Source organism: Schistocerca piceifrons, chromosome 8 (genome assembly GCF_021461385.2).
Source record: "Schistocerca piceifrons isolate TAMUIC-IGC-003096 chromosome 8, iqSchPice1.1, whole genome shotgun sequence".
Lineage (NCBI taxonomy): Eukaryota > Metazoa > Arthropoda > Insecta > Orthoptera > Acrididae > Schistocerca > Schistocerca piceifrons.
In genome coordinates this window covers 37,856,301-37,871,162 of record NC_060145.1, presented here as the reverse complement: position 1 = coordinate 37,871,162, position 14,862 = coordinate 37,856,301, and the positions used below count along the sequence as shown (strand labels likewise).

General features: G+C 44.4%; 1 protein-coding gene across 3 annotated transcripts in view; it reads right to left on the bottom strand.

The window, feature by feature from the left end:
• Positions 1-14,862, bottom strand: part of LOC124711128 (retinitis pigmentosa 1-like 1 protein) — a 95,796-nt gene that overhangs the window by 6,631 nt on the left and 74,303 nt on the right. Inside the window, exons 3-5 of one of the 3 annotated variants that reach the window (XM_047241020.1) lie at positions 12,396-13,148; positions 12,084-12,284; positions 2,091-2,273 (exon numbers count right to left, since the gene is read on the bottom strand). In XM_047241020.1, coding sequence (XP_047096976.1) covers positions 2,091-2,273; positions 12,084-12,284; positions 12,396-13,148 — 1,137 coding nt within the window. Of the gene's footprint in view, positions 1-2,090; positions 2,274-12,083; positions 13,149-14,862 lie in introns of all 3 variants that reach the window. The other 2 variants (XM_047241019.1, XM_047241022.1) reach the window with 2 other exon arrangements.

The following is a 14,862-nucleotide window of genomic DNA, read 5'->3' as shown; positions in this document are numbered from 1 at the left end:
CTTCAACCCGTTCTAAACATATGCATATGTCAGTAAAATAGGCATCCGTCTTACTAGTCACTGGCAATCTCCAACTTTGAAATTAATGAAGCAACTGTTCACTCACATGGTTTGCTGAGTGCCTGGCTTCATAGAGGAAAACGTACATTTCGAAGCAATAACATCCATCTGCGTTACTATGATCGGGATCTCAGAGACAGCTGATCTGAATCTCAGAGATGGAATAAAAGATTCGCCACGGCGATTTTTAGTGGAAATGGAGGGAAATTTGTTGTGCACTTTTCTTCGTCATTAGGACACGAGCCACTGTCTTGCATTAAAACTCAAACATCTCCGAAGTGTCTCATGGTATGAAGGTGAAGTAATATTGACAGAGCAACATGTGTTTTAAAGGAAGCCAGTCCGTCATTGAACGAATTTTAAATTTTCCCTTCCTTATTCACTAAAAAATTACGTATAAATTCCACAGAAATTACCCATTTCGGCCGTCACGAGATATCGTGTGTATCGTGGTTACGAATGCTACACCGGTGGTAATGCAAGGTTTGACGACATGACAAAAGTAGTCACGTGAGACGGTGTACTTACTTACCCGTCATTACAGCAGGGCTCACAGGAGCTGCCCCTAATTCAGTTTCTCATGAATGTATCTCAATACGGAAAGATGTCCATCGTTCAGGACCAAACGTATCAATACATTGACAGGAGTTATAACATGTTTGCGTAAAAACAAATGTAGTGTTTACAGAGAGCATGAAACACTACATGATGTCCAGAGAGTAAAAAATAAAGCCTTAGCAAAACCATTCTTTAATAATATATAATACTGTTTTACGACACTTTTTCGCGTAGTAAGTGAACTAATTAAATGAACATAAACTAGCGTTACAAATATTTTACCATCTGATAATTCTTAGCTACAATCATTTACTTTGTGATAAAGCTACAATGATTTATATGTTTATCACAATTACCATAGTCTGACTTGTTGGTCTAGTGCTAAAGTACGGACCTGGAGACCAAGATCAATGAATCGAATCCCGATCAAGTAACAAAATTTTTGTATCTACCTTTGCGCTAGACTTTACCTCTCAATGATTCGAAGGCATGCCGAGAACTCCACTTCGTACGGATTCCTGTTAAACTGTAGTTATTCATTCTCCAGTGGGATTGCTGCGGTGGGTTAAGGGCGTGCAAGTGGACGAAGTAGCGGCCAGTTGAAAGAAACTGCAAACACGTGCGTGAACAACCCTCTTGAAGGACTCGTAGCGAATCATGCCGTATGAATTACCTTTGTTTTTTATAACTAACTTATTACCCTCAAACTAGTTTTAAATATTTTAATTTGTCCCACATCCTTGACTGATGCTTCATTAACGATTTTTGGAATGAAGCATGTTAGTCTAAGTATATTACTTATTGCGCAAAATTTATATCCATTGCTAGATGAGTAGTCCATCTGCTCCATACCGCTTTCTGTCAGTCTCCTTCTGCCACCTCTCTCTGTCCATTTTCTCCCTCCCCCCTTCTCTACATTCATCTCTTCCTGCCCCTCTGTCTGTCCATCTGCTCCTCCTGGCCCTAGTCCTTCTCCATCTGCTCTTTCCCCTCTGTCCTTCACTTTGTTCCCTCTCTCTCTCCGTCTTCTATTCCCTTTCTCTGTTCATTACCTCCTGCCCATTTTCCTGTCCTCCTCCACCCTCTCTTAGTCTATTTCCTCCTCCCCCATAGCTGTGTACTTCTCCTTTTTTCCCCTCCCTGTCTGTCCATCTTTTTTCACCGCAACTCTGCGTACCTCATCACCCCAATAGGAGGTTGCTCTTTCTTACTCCCACCATATCTGTCTCCAAATAGTAAGTAATATTTGTGTCAAGTTTCTCTGAAATCGATCCAGTGGTTTAGGAGGAGATGTGGAACATCTATCCACTATTATAATGTGTATTGATTGCATTTCCTGGCATCCACAAAGACGGCAAATTACACCACTTTTCCTTTTTCTTTTCCATGTCAGTACAGGTCTAGTTGAGGGGCAACAAATAAAACACAACTTTATCCCTCGCTGCCCCTGTTAGACGTGCCGCGCTACTCACGTGCTGCTCCACGACGTTGTCCCTCCAGTCGGTGCCGTTGTCCGCCCTCTCGTCGTAGTCCTCCGCTGGAGTCTCCGTGTGCTGCTCCGGACGGTACGATCCGTCGTCCGAGGCCTCCGTAGGCTCCACTGGGGGCGTCACCGAGTTCTGGCCGCTGTCCGCCCGCTCGTCGAAGTCCTCCCCCTGCAACCAAAGTGCTACTCGTGTTTCTCCAGCAGACAGGAAATAAAGATACACTACTGGCCATTAAAATTGCTACACCACGAAGATGACGTGCTACAGACGCGAAATTTAACCGACAAGAAGAACAAGCTGTGATATACAAATGATTAGCTTTTCAGAGCATTCACACAAGGTTGGTTCCGGTGGCGACACCTACAACGTGCTGACATGAGGAAAGTTTCCAACCGATTTCTCATGCACAAACAGCAGTTGACCGGCGTTGCCTGGTGAAACGTTGTTGTGATGCCTCGTGTAAGGAGGAGAATGGGTATCATCACGTTTCCGACTTTGATAAAGGTCGGATTGTAGCCTATCGCGATTGCGGTTTATCGGATCCCTACATTGCTGCTCGTGTTGGTCGAGATCCAGTAACTACTAGCAGGATGTGGAATCGATGGGTTCAGGAGGGTAATACGGAACGCCGTGCTGGTTCCCAACGGCCTCGTATCACTAGCTGTCGAGATGACAGGCATCTTATCCGCATGGCTGTAACGGATCGTGGAGCCACTTCTCGATCCCTGAGTCAACAGATGGGGACGTTTGCAAGACAACAACCATCTGCACGAACAGTTCGACGAATTTTTGCAGCTGCGTGGACTATCGGCTCGGAGACCATGGCTGCGATTACCCTTGACGCTGCAGCACAGACAGGAGCGCCTGCGATGGCGTACTCAACGATGAACCTTGGTGCACGAATGTCAAAACGTAATTTTTTCGGATGAATCCAGGTTCTGTTTACAGCATCATGTGGTCGCATACGTGTTTGGCGACATCTCGGTGAACGCACATTGGAAGCGTGTATTCGTCATCGCCATACTGGCGTGTCACCCGGCGTGACGGTATAGGGTGCCATTGGTTACACGTCTCGGTCACCTCTTGTTCGCATTGACGGCAATTTTAACAGTGGACGTTACATTTCAGATTTGTTACGACCCGTGCTCTACCCTTCATTCGACTCCTGCGAAACCCTACAATTCATCAGGATAATGCACGATCGCATGTTGCAGGTCCTGTACGGGCCTTTCTGGATAGAGAAAGTGTTCGACTGCAGCCCTGGCCAGCACATTCTCCAGATCTCTCACCAATTGAAAACGTCTGGTCAATGGAGGCCGAGCAACTGGCCCGTCACAGTACGCCAGTCTCTACTCTTGATGAACTGTGGTATCGTGTTGAAGCTGCATGTGCAGCTGTACCTGTACACGCCATCCAAGCTCTGTTTGACTCAATGCCCAGGCGTATCAAGGCTATTATTGCGGCCAGAGGTGGTTGTTCTGGTTACTGATTTCTCAGGATCTATGCACCCAAATTGCGTGAAAATGTAAACACGTCAATTCTAGAATAATATATTTGTCCAATGAACACCCGTTTATCATCTGCATTTCTTCTTGGCGTAGCAATTTTAATGGCTAGTAGTGTAGCTTAGATACGCGTGTTCAAAATGGACCATGTTTTATATATATTCACAATTTGATACGGTCGATACTAAGACACATCAAGCGCAGATCTATATGGTTTCCCAGGAGGAATGACTGCTGTATAGATGTATGGTAGGAGCGATAATTTGGAACAAGAAACTTATATTCTGAACGGTTCCGTGACAGAACGCAAATTGTCATCGGTGTGGTCAGCCTGATGTACACATAAATAAAAGTTTTCGTAGATGACTCTCTACAGCTGTTAAATATTTTCAAAAGAAAAAGGCATAGTTGTGCCATCAGCTGTGCAATTGTACGTACATACGACGAAAATATATTTTTGATCCATTGATGTACAATATTTCTCACCAGTGAAGATGGCTGTAATAACAGAAACCGGCAGTGAATCAACATACAGCTGATGGCTCAAATATGCTTTTTCAAAATTATTAGCGTATGTTCACCAAGACGATTACACATGAAAAAGAAAAGTGAAGTACCAGACATGTGGTACATTCACGTTAAAAAACCTTTAAAACAGCCTTTGCTGCCTTCGTTCAACACTGACGCAAGGCGTCCCTCAAGGTTTTGTTCTTAGTCCGCTTTTTCTGATCTTTGTTTATGATTTGCTCATCGGTGTCAACATTCCAGCAGTTCTTTTTGCGGATGATATATTTGTGCACAAGTTGAGTAGGGAAGATACATATGAGCGTACCACCAGTCCCGAAACAAATGTACATTAAGTGTGTTCTATGTTGGATATCATTAAGAAAGAGATTTATGTCCTTATGAAGTTTCTTACTTCAAATGAGCGTTCGTTCCTGCCATATCCCTAAAAATTGGACATTCCTCTTGGGACACTCTGTACATTCTAGGATCTGTTCAAGGCTTTCATGGGAAGCTCAGAATTTGTGAACCACAGTTTGCCATCACATATCGTGTAATATGTGATGTATATGAAGGGCTTATATCAATAGTGATATAAGTCCATTACCTCCACTTTTCTGCCTATAATGCTTCTGAAATAAATGATCCAAACAAACAGAAAGAAATGTTCATCTCTAGCAAGAAGCCATATGCTTGAATATTTCTGGTATCTCAACTGCAGATTTTTCAGCGCTCATTTAACTTTACTATTCTGCATCTCAATATGAACAAAAATGGGCTTGGACCAATATTGAAATAAGTCCTTCATATAGGGATAAACAGTCATGACATCCCAAGGGAGCATAATTCTTACCAACACCCTTAGTGTTCTCAGGCACAGCAGTCTGTCACAAAAAAGAGGAAAGTGTACTCAATGGCTGATGATTATACAGTCCTAACTGAGACAGTCTGTAATGAGTCTGTTTCATTTCCCTTTGTTATATTTTAGGTTCCTTCATTATGTGTCATTCCCACTCACCACTGTTATATTTTTTTACTACATGCACCTACATTTCAGTCTGTTTTGTGCAGGTAGTATGTCACAGCTCGAGAGTAATTGAAAAAAACTAAAATTTCAGAATCATCAAGAGCTGATGATAAGTCTTTATTAACTATCTGTTTCACTCAACTGATAGTCTTTAGTTATCATAAAACGATTTATTGTGTCAGAAAAAAATCATACACTTTACAACAGTCTGTCTGGCAACATTGTTCAAAAAACGGATAGGACAGCTGGTTTCCTACAACGGCAAAACCTTTTTATATATCTCATAGTACTCCAGCATAGTGACTATATCCGCAATCACAACGGATTTGATAGAAATATAGACAGAAACAGTCAGATTATTGAACGTTCTCACATTACTGACAAGGCGAACTGCTTGCTAGGAAACTGAGTGGATCATTGTGTGAAATGACCCAAACCATGTCTCTGTTTCACTTATTAAATTGAAGTTATCGTATGTGTAACAGTATAATTTATGTAACATTTATCATTAGAGGGCTCACTTCGAAGAATGATCACGACGAAGTAGAACCATAAAACATATGCAGCTTTCAACAGCTTTTGAACGTAATATCAGTTTCAAGTACTCACACGTAGGCAATTAAACGACGTCAAATTGTCCAGCAGCGCGTTGCACCCCTTTTCAACCTGATGCCAGCGGCCATCCTGACTAATAAGCAACCAACCGACAATTGTTGGAATTTTAGGAGAAGGATCCAAGGAGCGTGTATCTGTCACGTTAGTATCGGAGAAGAACTCAATGTGGCAGATGTCAGGTGAACCAAGAAAACGAAGCAATCCTAAAACTATTTTGGCGAGATTTGGATTCGGGGGCGAGCTGCAGTGTCTCGTTCAATGTACACGTGCCTATTGGAAACTGTAGGTGGACAAACAGGAGTGCATGGTCAGATAGCAAGTTTCTGTTAGAGCACTGCGTCCACACATTAAAGCTGCATGAGCGGCAGTGGGTCTCTGTCATTCACTTTTCACGCAGGTGGGCGTCACTCTGGTGGTAGTTCTCTCACTCGCCTTCCCCCAGGCGAGATCGGGCAGCATGCGAAACAAAAGCGTGGTCTACGTGGGGAAGAAAACATGGGGATTAGAAACTTCACATCACAACACTAGGTGTAGCGGTAACTGAAGGAAGCTACACACACTGTGACCGAAGGAACCTACACACACTGTGACTTGGCCGCCTACGCGCAGGTGGGCACAGCTTAATGATACTTATTTAACTTACAATGTCAGGACATCAGCATGTCTGAAGCAATAGACTTTGTGAGTGAAAAGAGTGTTAAATGCCTGGACAGACAAAATGACAAGACTAATACTGATCTTGCTTCATTTTACCCTCATATGTCACGGGGACTACGTAACGTACGTGCATAAGATATGTTGATAATCCTGAGAGAAAGTAAAACAGAATAACAGGATCTGCCGAATGGTATGAACAACGTAGTGAGTACCGAATGCGTATGAGAGTAAACCGAAGAAAGACGAAAGTAATGAGAAGTAGCAGAAATGAGAAGACTGGAAAACGTAATATCAGAATTGGGGATAATAATAGACGAAGAAAGGGAAAGCTGCTACCTAGGCAACAAAGTAACCCATAATGGGCGGAGCAAGGAGACCGTAAGAAGCAGGCTAACACTGACAAAAAGGGCACTGCTGGCTAAGAAAGTTTCGTAGTATCAAATGCAGGCCTCAGTTTGAGAAAGAAATTTCTGGGAATGTTCGTTTGAAGCACAGCATTGTATGGTCGTGAAACATGGACTGTTGGGAAACTGAAACGGAAGAGATGTGGTGCACATGTGAATATTGAAAATTAAGTGATCTAATAAAGTAAGGAATGAGGAGGTTCTCCGCAGAATCGTCGAGGAAAGGAATGTATGGAAAACACCAACAAGTAGAAGGGTCGGGATAATAGGATATCTGTTAAGACATCAAGGAATAACTTTCATGGTGCTAGCGGAAGCTGTAGAGATTAAAAACTGTAGAGGAAGACAGAGACTGGAAAATACCCAGAAAGTAATTGAGGAGTTAGGCTGGAAGTGCTAACCGAAAAGGTTGGCACAGAAGAGGAATTCGTGACGGGCCGCGTCAAGCCAGTCAAAAGACAAATGAGGGGAGAGGAGAATTATAGACGGTGTGGCATATGGAGGTTCGGTTCGATCCTGGAAGCGTTTATAGGTAGGCGACCATTCACAATAAGAATGAATTCCACGTTAGAGCTCTGGTCCGCCACAAATTTTCATGTGTCACACATGGATACTGTATCTATACCTGACACAGCTAATGTCAAAGAACTCACCACCAGCGAATAATTTCGTACAACTGAGTGAATTCTGTATGGACATACTCTTCTAGCATACAGCTGTCCGCCCTGGTAGCTGAGTGGTCAGCGTGACAGACTGTCAATCCTAAGGGCCCGGGGTTCGATTCCCGGCTGGTTCGGAAATTTTCTCCGCTCAGGGACTGGGTGTTGTGTTGTCCTAATCATCATCATTTCATCCCCATCGACGCGCAGGCCGCCGAAGTGGCGTCAAATCGAAAGACCTGCACCAGGCGAACGGTCTACCCGACGGGAGGCCCTAGCCACACGACATTTCCATTTATAGCATACAGCTTCTGTTACACTCTTCGCTATTTGCTCGCTCTCTCGCACACCGCAGCTAAGTGAGGATCTGGCAGTTTACCTGGGATGGAAGTACCTACAGTACACCATTCTGTGCCTCCGCAACTCATGTCGAGTTCCCACAAAGTGGCCAAGATACCGTGAACCTTGCCCATTTCACTGTCGCACCAGGACAAGGTCTGAGGTCATGCCCATATTATGACATTTGTACTGTTGACATGTACATCTTTCCTGCAACTCAATAGCTAGTTCTAATCCAGCCGGTCATGACTTCATTTTTCAGTAACACGGAGACATGTTATTTACTGGAAGTGATTTGTTGGAAAAATCAGGAGGTTGCACCAAAGAAATTTTATTTCCTTACTAGTTACAGAGACGTTGCGCCCTTCTACAGAAGATTATAGCTATTGCTTAAGCCAGCAGTCCGGGCTTCCCAGTCACGGCACCACTCCAAACGCAGCCAGTTGTGTTATGGTGTTAACGACAGCCTATTGTTCCGACGGTAATTTCCTACTAGCCGACCACTAGTGCGTGATAAGACAAAATGTTGCACGGAGTTCATTGTATATATAAACTGGTACACCTGCCTAGTATCGTGTAGGGCCACCGCGAGATCGCATAAGTGCCACAACACGACGTGGTTTGGGCTCGAATAATGTCTGAAGCATTGCTGGAGGGAAGTGACACCATGAATCCTGCAGGGATGTCCATAAATTCGTAAGAGTACTAGGCGGTGGAGATCTCTTCTGAACAGCACGTTGCAAAGCACCCCAGATATGCTCACTAATGTTCTTGTCTGGGAAGTTTGGGGGCTAGCGGAAGTGTTTAAACTCAGAATAATGTTTATGGAGCCACACTGTAGCAATTCTGGACGTGTGGGGTGTCGCATTGTCCTGATGGAATTGCTCAAGTCCGTCAGAATGCACAATGGACATGAGTGGAAGCAAGTGATCAGGAAGGATGTTTACGAACAAGCTACCACTCAGACTGGTATCTAGACGTCCCATATCAGTCCAACTGCACACGCACCACACTCTTACAAAGCCTGGACCAGTCTGAACAGCCCCCTGCAGACGTGCAGCGTCCATGACTTCATGAGCTTCTCCTTCCACTCGATACTATTTGAAACGAGACTCGTCCGACCGGGCAACATGTTTCCTGTCATCAACAGTCGAATGTCGATGTTGACAGGCCCAGACGAGGCGTAAAGCTTTATGTCGTGCAGTCATGCAGGGCACACGAGTGCACCTTCGACTCCGAAAGCTCACATCGATGACGTTTCGTTGAATAATTCTCACGCTTACACTTGTTGATGGCCCAGCATTGAAATGTGCAGCACTTTCCGGAAGGGTTGCACTTCTGACACGTTGAACGAATCTCTTCAGTCGTCGTTGGTCTCATTCTTGTAGGATCTTCTTCCGGCCTCATCGAGATTTGACGTTTTACCGAATTCCTGATATTCACGGTATACTCGTGAAATGGTCGTACGGGAAAATCCCCACTTCATCGCTACGTCGGAGATGGTATGTCCCATCGCTCGAGTGTCGACTGTAACACCATGTTCAACCTCACTTATGTCATGATAACCTGCCATTGTAACAGCAGTAACCGGTCTAACAACTGCGCCAGACACTTGTTGTCTTACGTAGGTGCTGCCGATCGCAGCGCCGTATTCTGTCTGTTTACATATCTGTGTGTTTGAATACGCTCTCGTATACAAGTTTCTTTCGCGCTTCAGTGTATATTCTCAAAAAAGGACACAGATGTTATAGGTTTAGTACGTAAATGGTGTACAATGTGGTCATTCTCGCTTGTGGTGGTCACACGTAGTCGTCCGGAACTTTGACGGCAACTATGTATGCCCCGCGTCTCAATGTAGTCCGACATCGGGTAACTGCCACATCCGAATACCACACAGTTCAGGATGTTCCACGACTTACCCAGCTGGCCAAATGGAGACCTACAAGGAAACGCCTTTCAAGCTCTGTCAAGTGCTGATACCCCTGTCTCTGACTACTCAGTCTCCTTCATAGTGATCGCTTATGCTCTGACGTCCGTTATAGGTCCTACCAGGTCTGGCGACAACACTTAACAAGAACAACACTAAATACTAACAATACAGCCGGCCGGAGTGGCTGAGTGGTTCTGGAACCGCGCGACCGCTACGGTCGCAGGTTCGAATCCTGCCTCGGGCATGGATGTGTGTCATGTCCTTAGGTTAGTTAGGTTTAAGTAGTTCTAAGTTCTAGGGGACTGATGACCTCAGAAGTTAAGTCCCATAGTGGTCAGAGACACTAACAATACTAATGCACTGTGGTGGCATATCTACTTGCCACAACAGCTTCCAGGTCTAATGTTTTACATACTCGGCAACAGTGTGTACTTGTACAGTTACACGGAAGTGACAAAAGTAGTAGAATGGCAATATGCACACACACACACACACACACACACACACACACACACACTCACACTCACAACCACCCACCCACCCTTACACACCCACACACACACACACTCACACACACACACACACACACATACACACACACACTTGTGTGTGTGTGTGTGTGTGTGTGTGTGTGTGTGTGTGTGTGTATGTGTGTATGTATGTTAGGTCATTCAGTGTTTCCAGATCCACAGTGTCATGTTATGCCGAGAACACCAAATTTCAGGCATTAACCTCTCGCCGTGATCGACGCAGTGGCCGACAACCTTCACCTAACGACGGAGAGTAGCGGCGTTTGACTCGAGTTGTCGGTGCTAAAAGACAAGCAAACCTTTGAGAAATAGCGACAGAAATCAATGTGGGACGTACAATGAACGTATCCGTTAGGACAGCGCGGTGAAATTCGGCTGCAGACGACCAACGCTAGTGCCTTTGCTAACAGAATGACACCGCCAGCAGCACCTCTCTTGTTCTCTTGGCCATATCGGTTAGACCATAGACGTCTGGAAAAGCCTGGTCCTATGAGTACTGACTTCAATTGCTAAGAGTTGATGGTAGGGTTCGAGTGTGGCGCAGTCCCCACGATGAGATGGACGCAAGTTGAGGAAGAGGCACTGTATAAGCTGGTGGTGACTTCATAACAGTGTTGAATGTGCTTACATGGAAATGATTGGGTACTCTGGTCCAACTTAACGGATCATTGACTGTAAATAGTTGTGTCCGCCTACTTTGACAGCCATTCACGTACGGATGACAATGCACCAAGTCACCAGACCTCATTTATTCGCGATTGATTTGAAGACCATTCGGGACAATTCGATCGAATTAATTACTCACACAGATCGCCCTAGATGTGTCCCATTGTACTTTTGTGGGACATAACCGAGAGGTCAGTTCGTGAACGAAATCCTGCCTCGGAAAAACTTCCGTTACTGTGGCTGGCTATAGAAGCAGCCTGGCCCAGTATTTCTACCGGGGATTCACAACGACTTGTTGAGTAAATGCCACGTCGAGTTGCTGCGCTACGTTGGGCAAAAGGACGTTGAAAGGTGGCTACACTGAGTCACAGCGCCAGAGATTGCGCCAAAGAGTATGATTCCGCTGCCTCCACTGGGCAGTGGCAGTTCAGAGGTTGCCGTGGGCAGTGCTTGTTGAGAGGATGTCGATAGCAGTTCCAGTTGAGGGCATGTCGTGTGCAGTTGTTCTGTTGGACGAGACAGCAGATGCTTTTCGATTGGGGGTGTCGTAATGATCTCAGTGTATTTTTCGTCAATATATGTGAAGGTAACAAAAGATTTTTATTTCAAATTTCCTAAATAACAATGCCTCTTGGTCACACGTTCAGTCAACAAAGCATCTGGCTTGTGTTCATGTATTAGACTGTAATTCTGGTTTCTATATGCAATCATAGTATTTCTGGATTTTTTAATTACTTCATTGTAAATGGTGTTTAAAATATCTTGTCGTATTGAGGAAAAACCGTGCCAGATGTGTACGTTGAATCACACTTCCTCACACAGAACAGTTATACTTGTACTTTGTTGTTTCGTAGCTTTTATAGTTGCTGGGGACTTAATTATTTAATTGTGTTAACGGAAATTTCCTTTCATACTTTATTATTATTCTCCGCAGTCAGATTGCGTACTAATACTACTCAGGGCCAACCGGTTACGGGGCTTCGTAAATGGACATAGAGCGACTAAAATTATTTGCATTATATTTAATTAAGCCCCCTGCAACGTTCGACACGATATTGTGAGGGATTCCATGACTTTTGTCACCTCAGTGTATATTCATGAAGCAGAACTGTGCTAGCAATGTTTTCGGCGGCGGTACCTACCTTGTGGTGTTCCGGCCTGTACGACCCATCATCAGAAGCCTCTGACGTTTCTTCGCTGGGCGTGGCGCAGTCGCCGCCGGCGGTCACCGACCCCTCCGTCCAGTACCTGTCCCAGTCCTGCGCTGCCTCTGGAGCAGGCGTCTCGTACTTTTCCGGGTGGTAGGCTCCGTCGTCGCTCTGCTGCATTTTCTCCTCCAATGTCTGTAAACGGTACACATCACTATGAGTTCCTCTTACAGTTCTCTTGTTTGCTCCTGGCTTACGCAGCGCACCACCAATCCCATCCGGGTCCGAGTTCCCGCTGTGACTTACGGTATCAATGTGGCCGACGTAAGAAGCTGCTCCGTACTGAAAACTATCGGCTCTTTCGTGTCGCCCCACGCGTGTGGTGGGTGTTTGCCTCCCCACGTCTACAACACCATTGTAGACGTCCGGTTGTAGCTGGATGGCAGCGTTAAGCTCAGGCTCCTTCTGAGCGTCTGATTCACTAAATGACCTCTCATGGATCTCAGGGTGGTATAGTCCATCGTCCTCCTGAGAGATGTCGCCGACATTTGCCTGATACGATCCGTCATCCTCTTCGGTGCTGCGGTAAGAACCGTCGTCACCGACGACCTTCTCGTACGTTTCTGGGTTATAGTCACCTTCATGATCTTCACTATGCGCGCTTGGGTCAGGATGATACAAGCCATCGTCTCCCACAGTTTTTTCGGCAACGTCCGGGTGATAGGCTCCGTCGTCCCCAACGACAGATTCGTAAAGTTGTGGATTGTATAATCCATCATCTCCCACGCTTCTCTCGTACTCGGGCCGATACGATCCGTCTTCTCCTACAGACTGTCCATCACTTTCTGTGTGGTACGAACCGTCGTCCCCGACAGTTTTCTCGGCAATCTCGGGGTGGTAGGACCCGTCGTCGTGTTCCTCCAGATCAGCCTGTGGGTGGTACATACCGTCGTCGAAGCTCTCAACCGTTTCATATTTCTTCGCATCGTAAGTTCCTTCCCCAACTGACTCGTCCGTCTCGTATTTATCTGGAATGTAGGCGCCTGCATCGTCTGCTCCCTGAAATACATCTCTTTTCATCAGTTTCTATAAAAAGATGTACAGTCACAATATTTTATTCTATGCTCTTGCTTCTACCTTTTCCTGCAATCACTGCTCTTAATAAATATTTCAGCGAATGACGTTATGAACCAATCAATATACTCTCTTTTTTAAGCTGACCGTATCATTAACTACCACAAACACAAGAGAAATACAGAATTTAAATGAGACAAAATTATTGTCAAAAATAATTCCTAGATAATGTTTTCAGATTCTTAATATGAGAAAACCAAGATGTTATAGGTCTTAATGTAACACATCTGAAACTCTTGTCTCAAGTGAAGAAAAATTTCATATCGAACGGAAGAATTTACCACAGCCAATTTGAAATTAGGCATTAAAATCAGAAACGGAAATACAAAAATAGTGGATAATGAATGCGAGTAAAACAAAACTGCACTAGTTTGCATTGAAGTCATAGAAACCGTCGATGAGCAATTGTATTTCTGGTAGTTTGGAGGCAGTTTATTATAATGAGCCGGGCGAAGTGGTCGTGCGGTTCTGGGCGCTACAGTCTGGAACCGAGCGACCGCTACGATCGCAGGTTCGAATCCTGCCTCGGGCATTGATGTGTGTGATGTCCTTAGGTTGGTTAGGTTTAATTAGTTCTAAGTTCTAGGTGACTGATGACCTAGAAGTTAAGTCACATAGTGCTCAGAGCCATTTGAACCATTTTGTTATAATGACTTTGATGTTGTGTGACAGTACAACTGAAAGATTCTATAGTCCATGTTTTATTCAGTTACAGTAGCCTTATCTTTACCTGAGTAGTGATAAATTTGTCTTTAAGCAGTACTTTGAGCACAGGGCTTACCCAGCCAATCAAATAGCTTGCTACCGAGTTTAGAGTTTGGTTGGACACTGTGGACAGGCGTCTTCTACGCCTGAGGTAAGAACATCGCATTACTTGTTGAAGCCATAGAGACAGTAGAAACGTTTATTGTGTTTTACTGAGAGGAACATTTAGAAGCTGCTTCGTCCAGGTTCATTGGCGATAGCAGCGTTGTTTGGTCGCGTTACAATGGCGTAATTATATATTACATTATTTTCAGATTCATTTCTGGGGCTTACTTTGCAGCTGCGTGTTCATGTCAGGAAGATTAGATCTTTGGTTGATTCGAGTCGTTTCTTGACTAAACGAGATTCAGTGTATACTTTTCATTGAGTCATCCAAGCATATTGATCGTCTGTTACATTACTTTTTCGCTCTCTAAAAGGTATTACGGGCGATAGAAAGGATATGGGGTCGACTGCTGTCTTAGGTATATGTGTGGTATTGTACATTCAAATGTTACTTATTATTCACGAACTTTTCCTATCCATTTTCTGAATATTAAGCGATTGCAAAATCAAAACTGTCATGATTGTTTTTCCCATCAAGTCATTGTTTTCACTCAATAGCGCGTGCGCTCGTTTAAGCGTTGTTCTCCTAGCACCATATACGAGAGCAAAATAATTGAAATGAAGCGATTTCAGCAGAATTAATCTTTCGGGAAACTGCCTTCAGTAATCGCATTATTTTCCGGTATTTTGTACAATTTCTAGCTAAATAAGGTGATTGAAAGTCGCAGTGAACTTCAGTATACGTGTTGCAACCATGAATCATTTTCATTTTGTTAGACGTTAGAACACACTGCATGCAGTCATATATGCACTAGACGTCACATCGCTT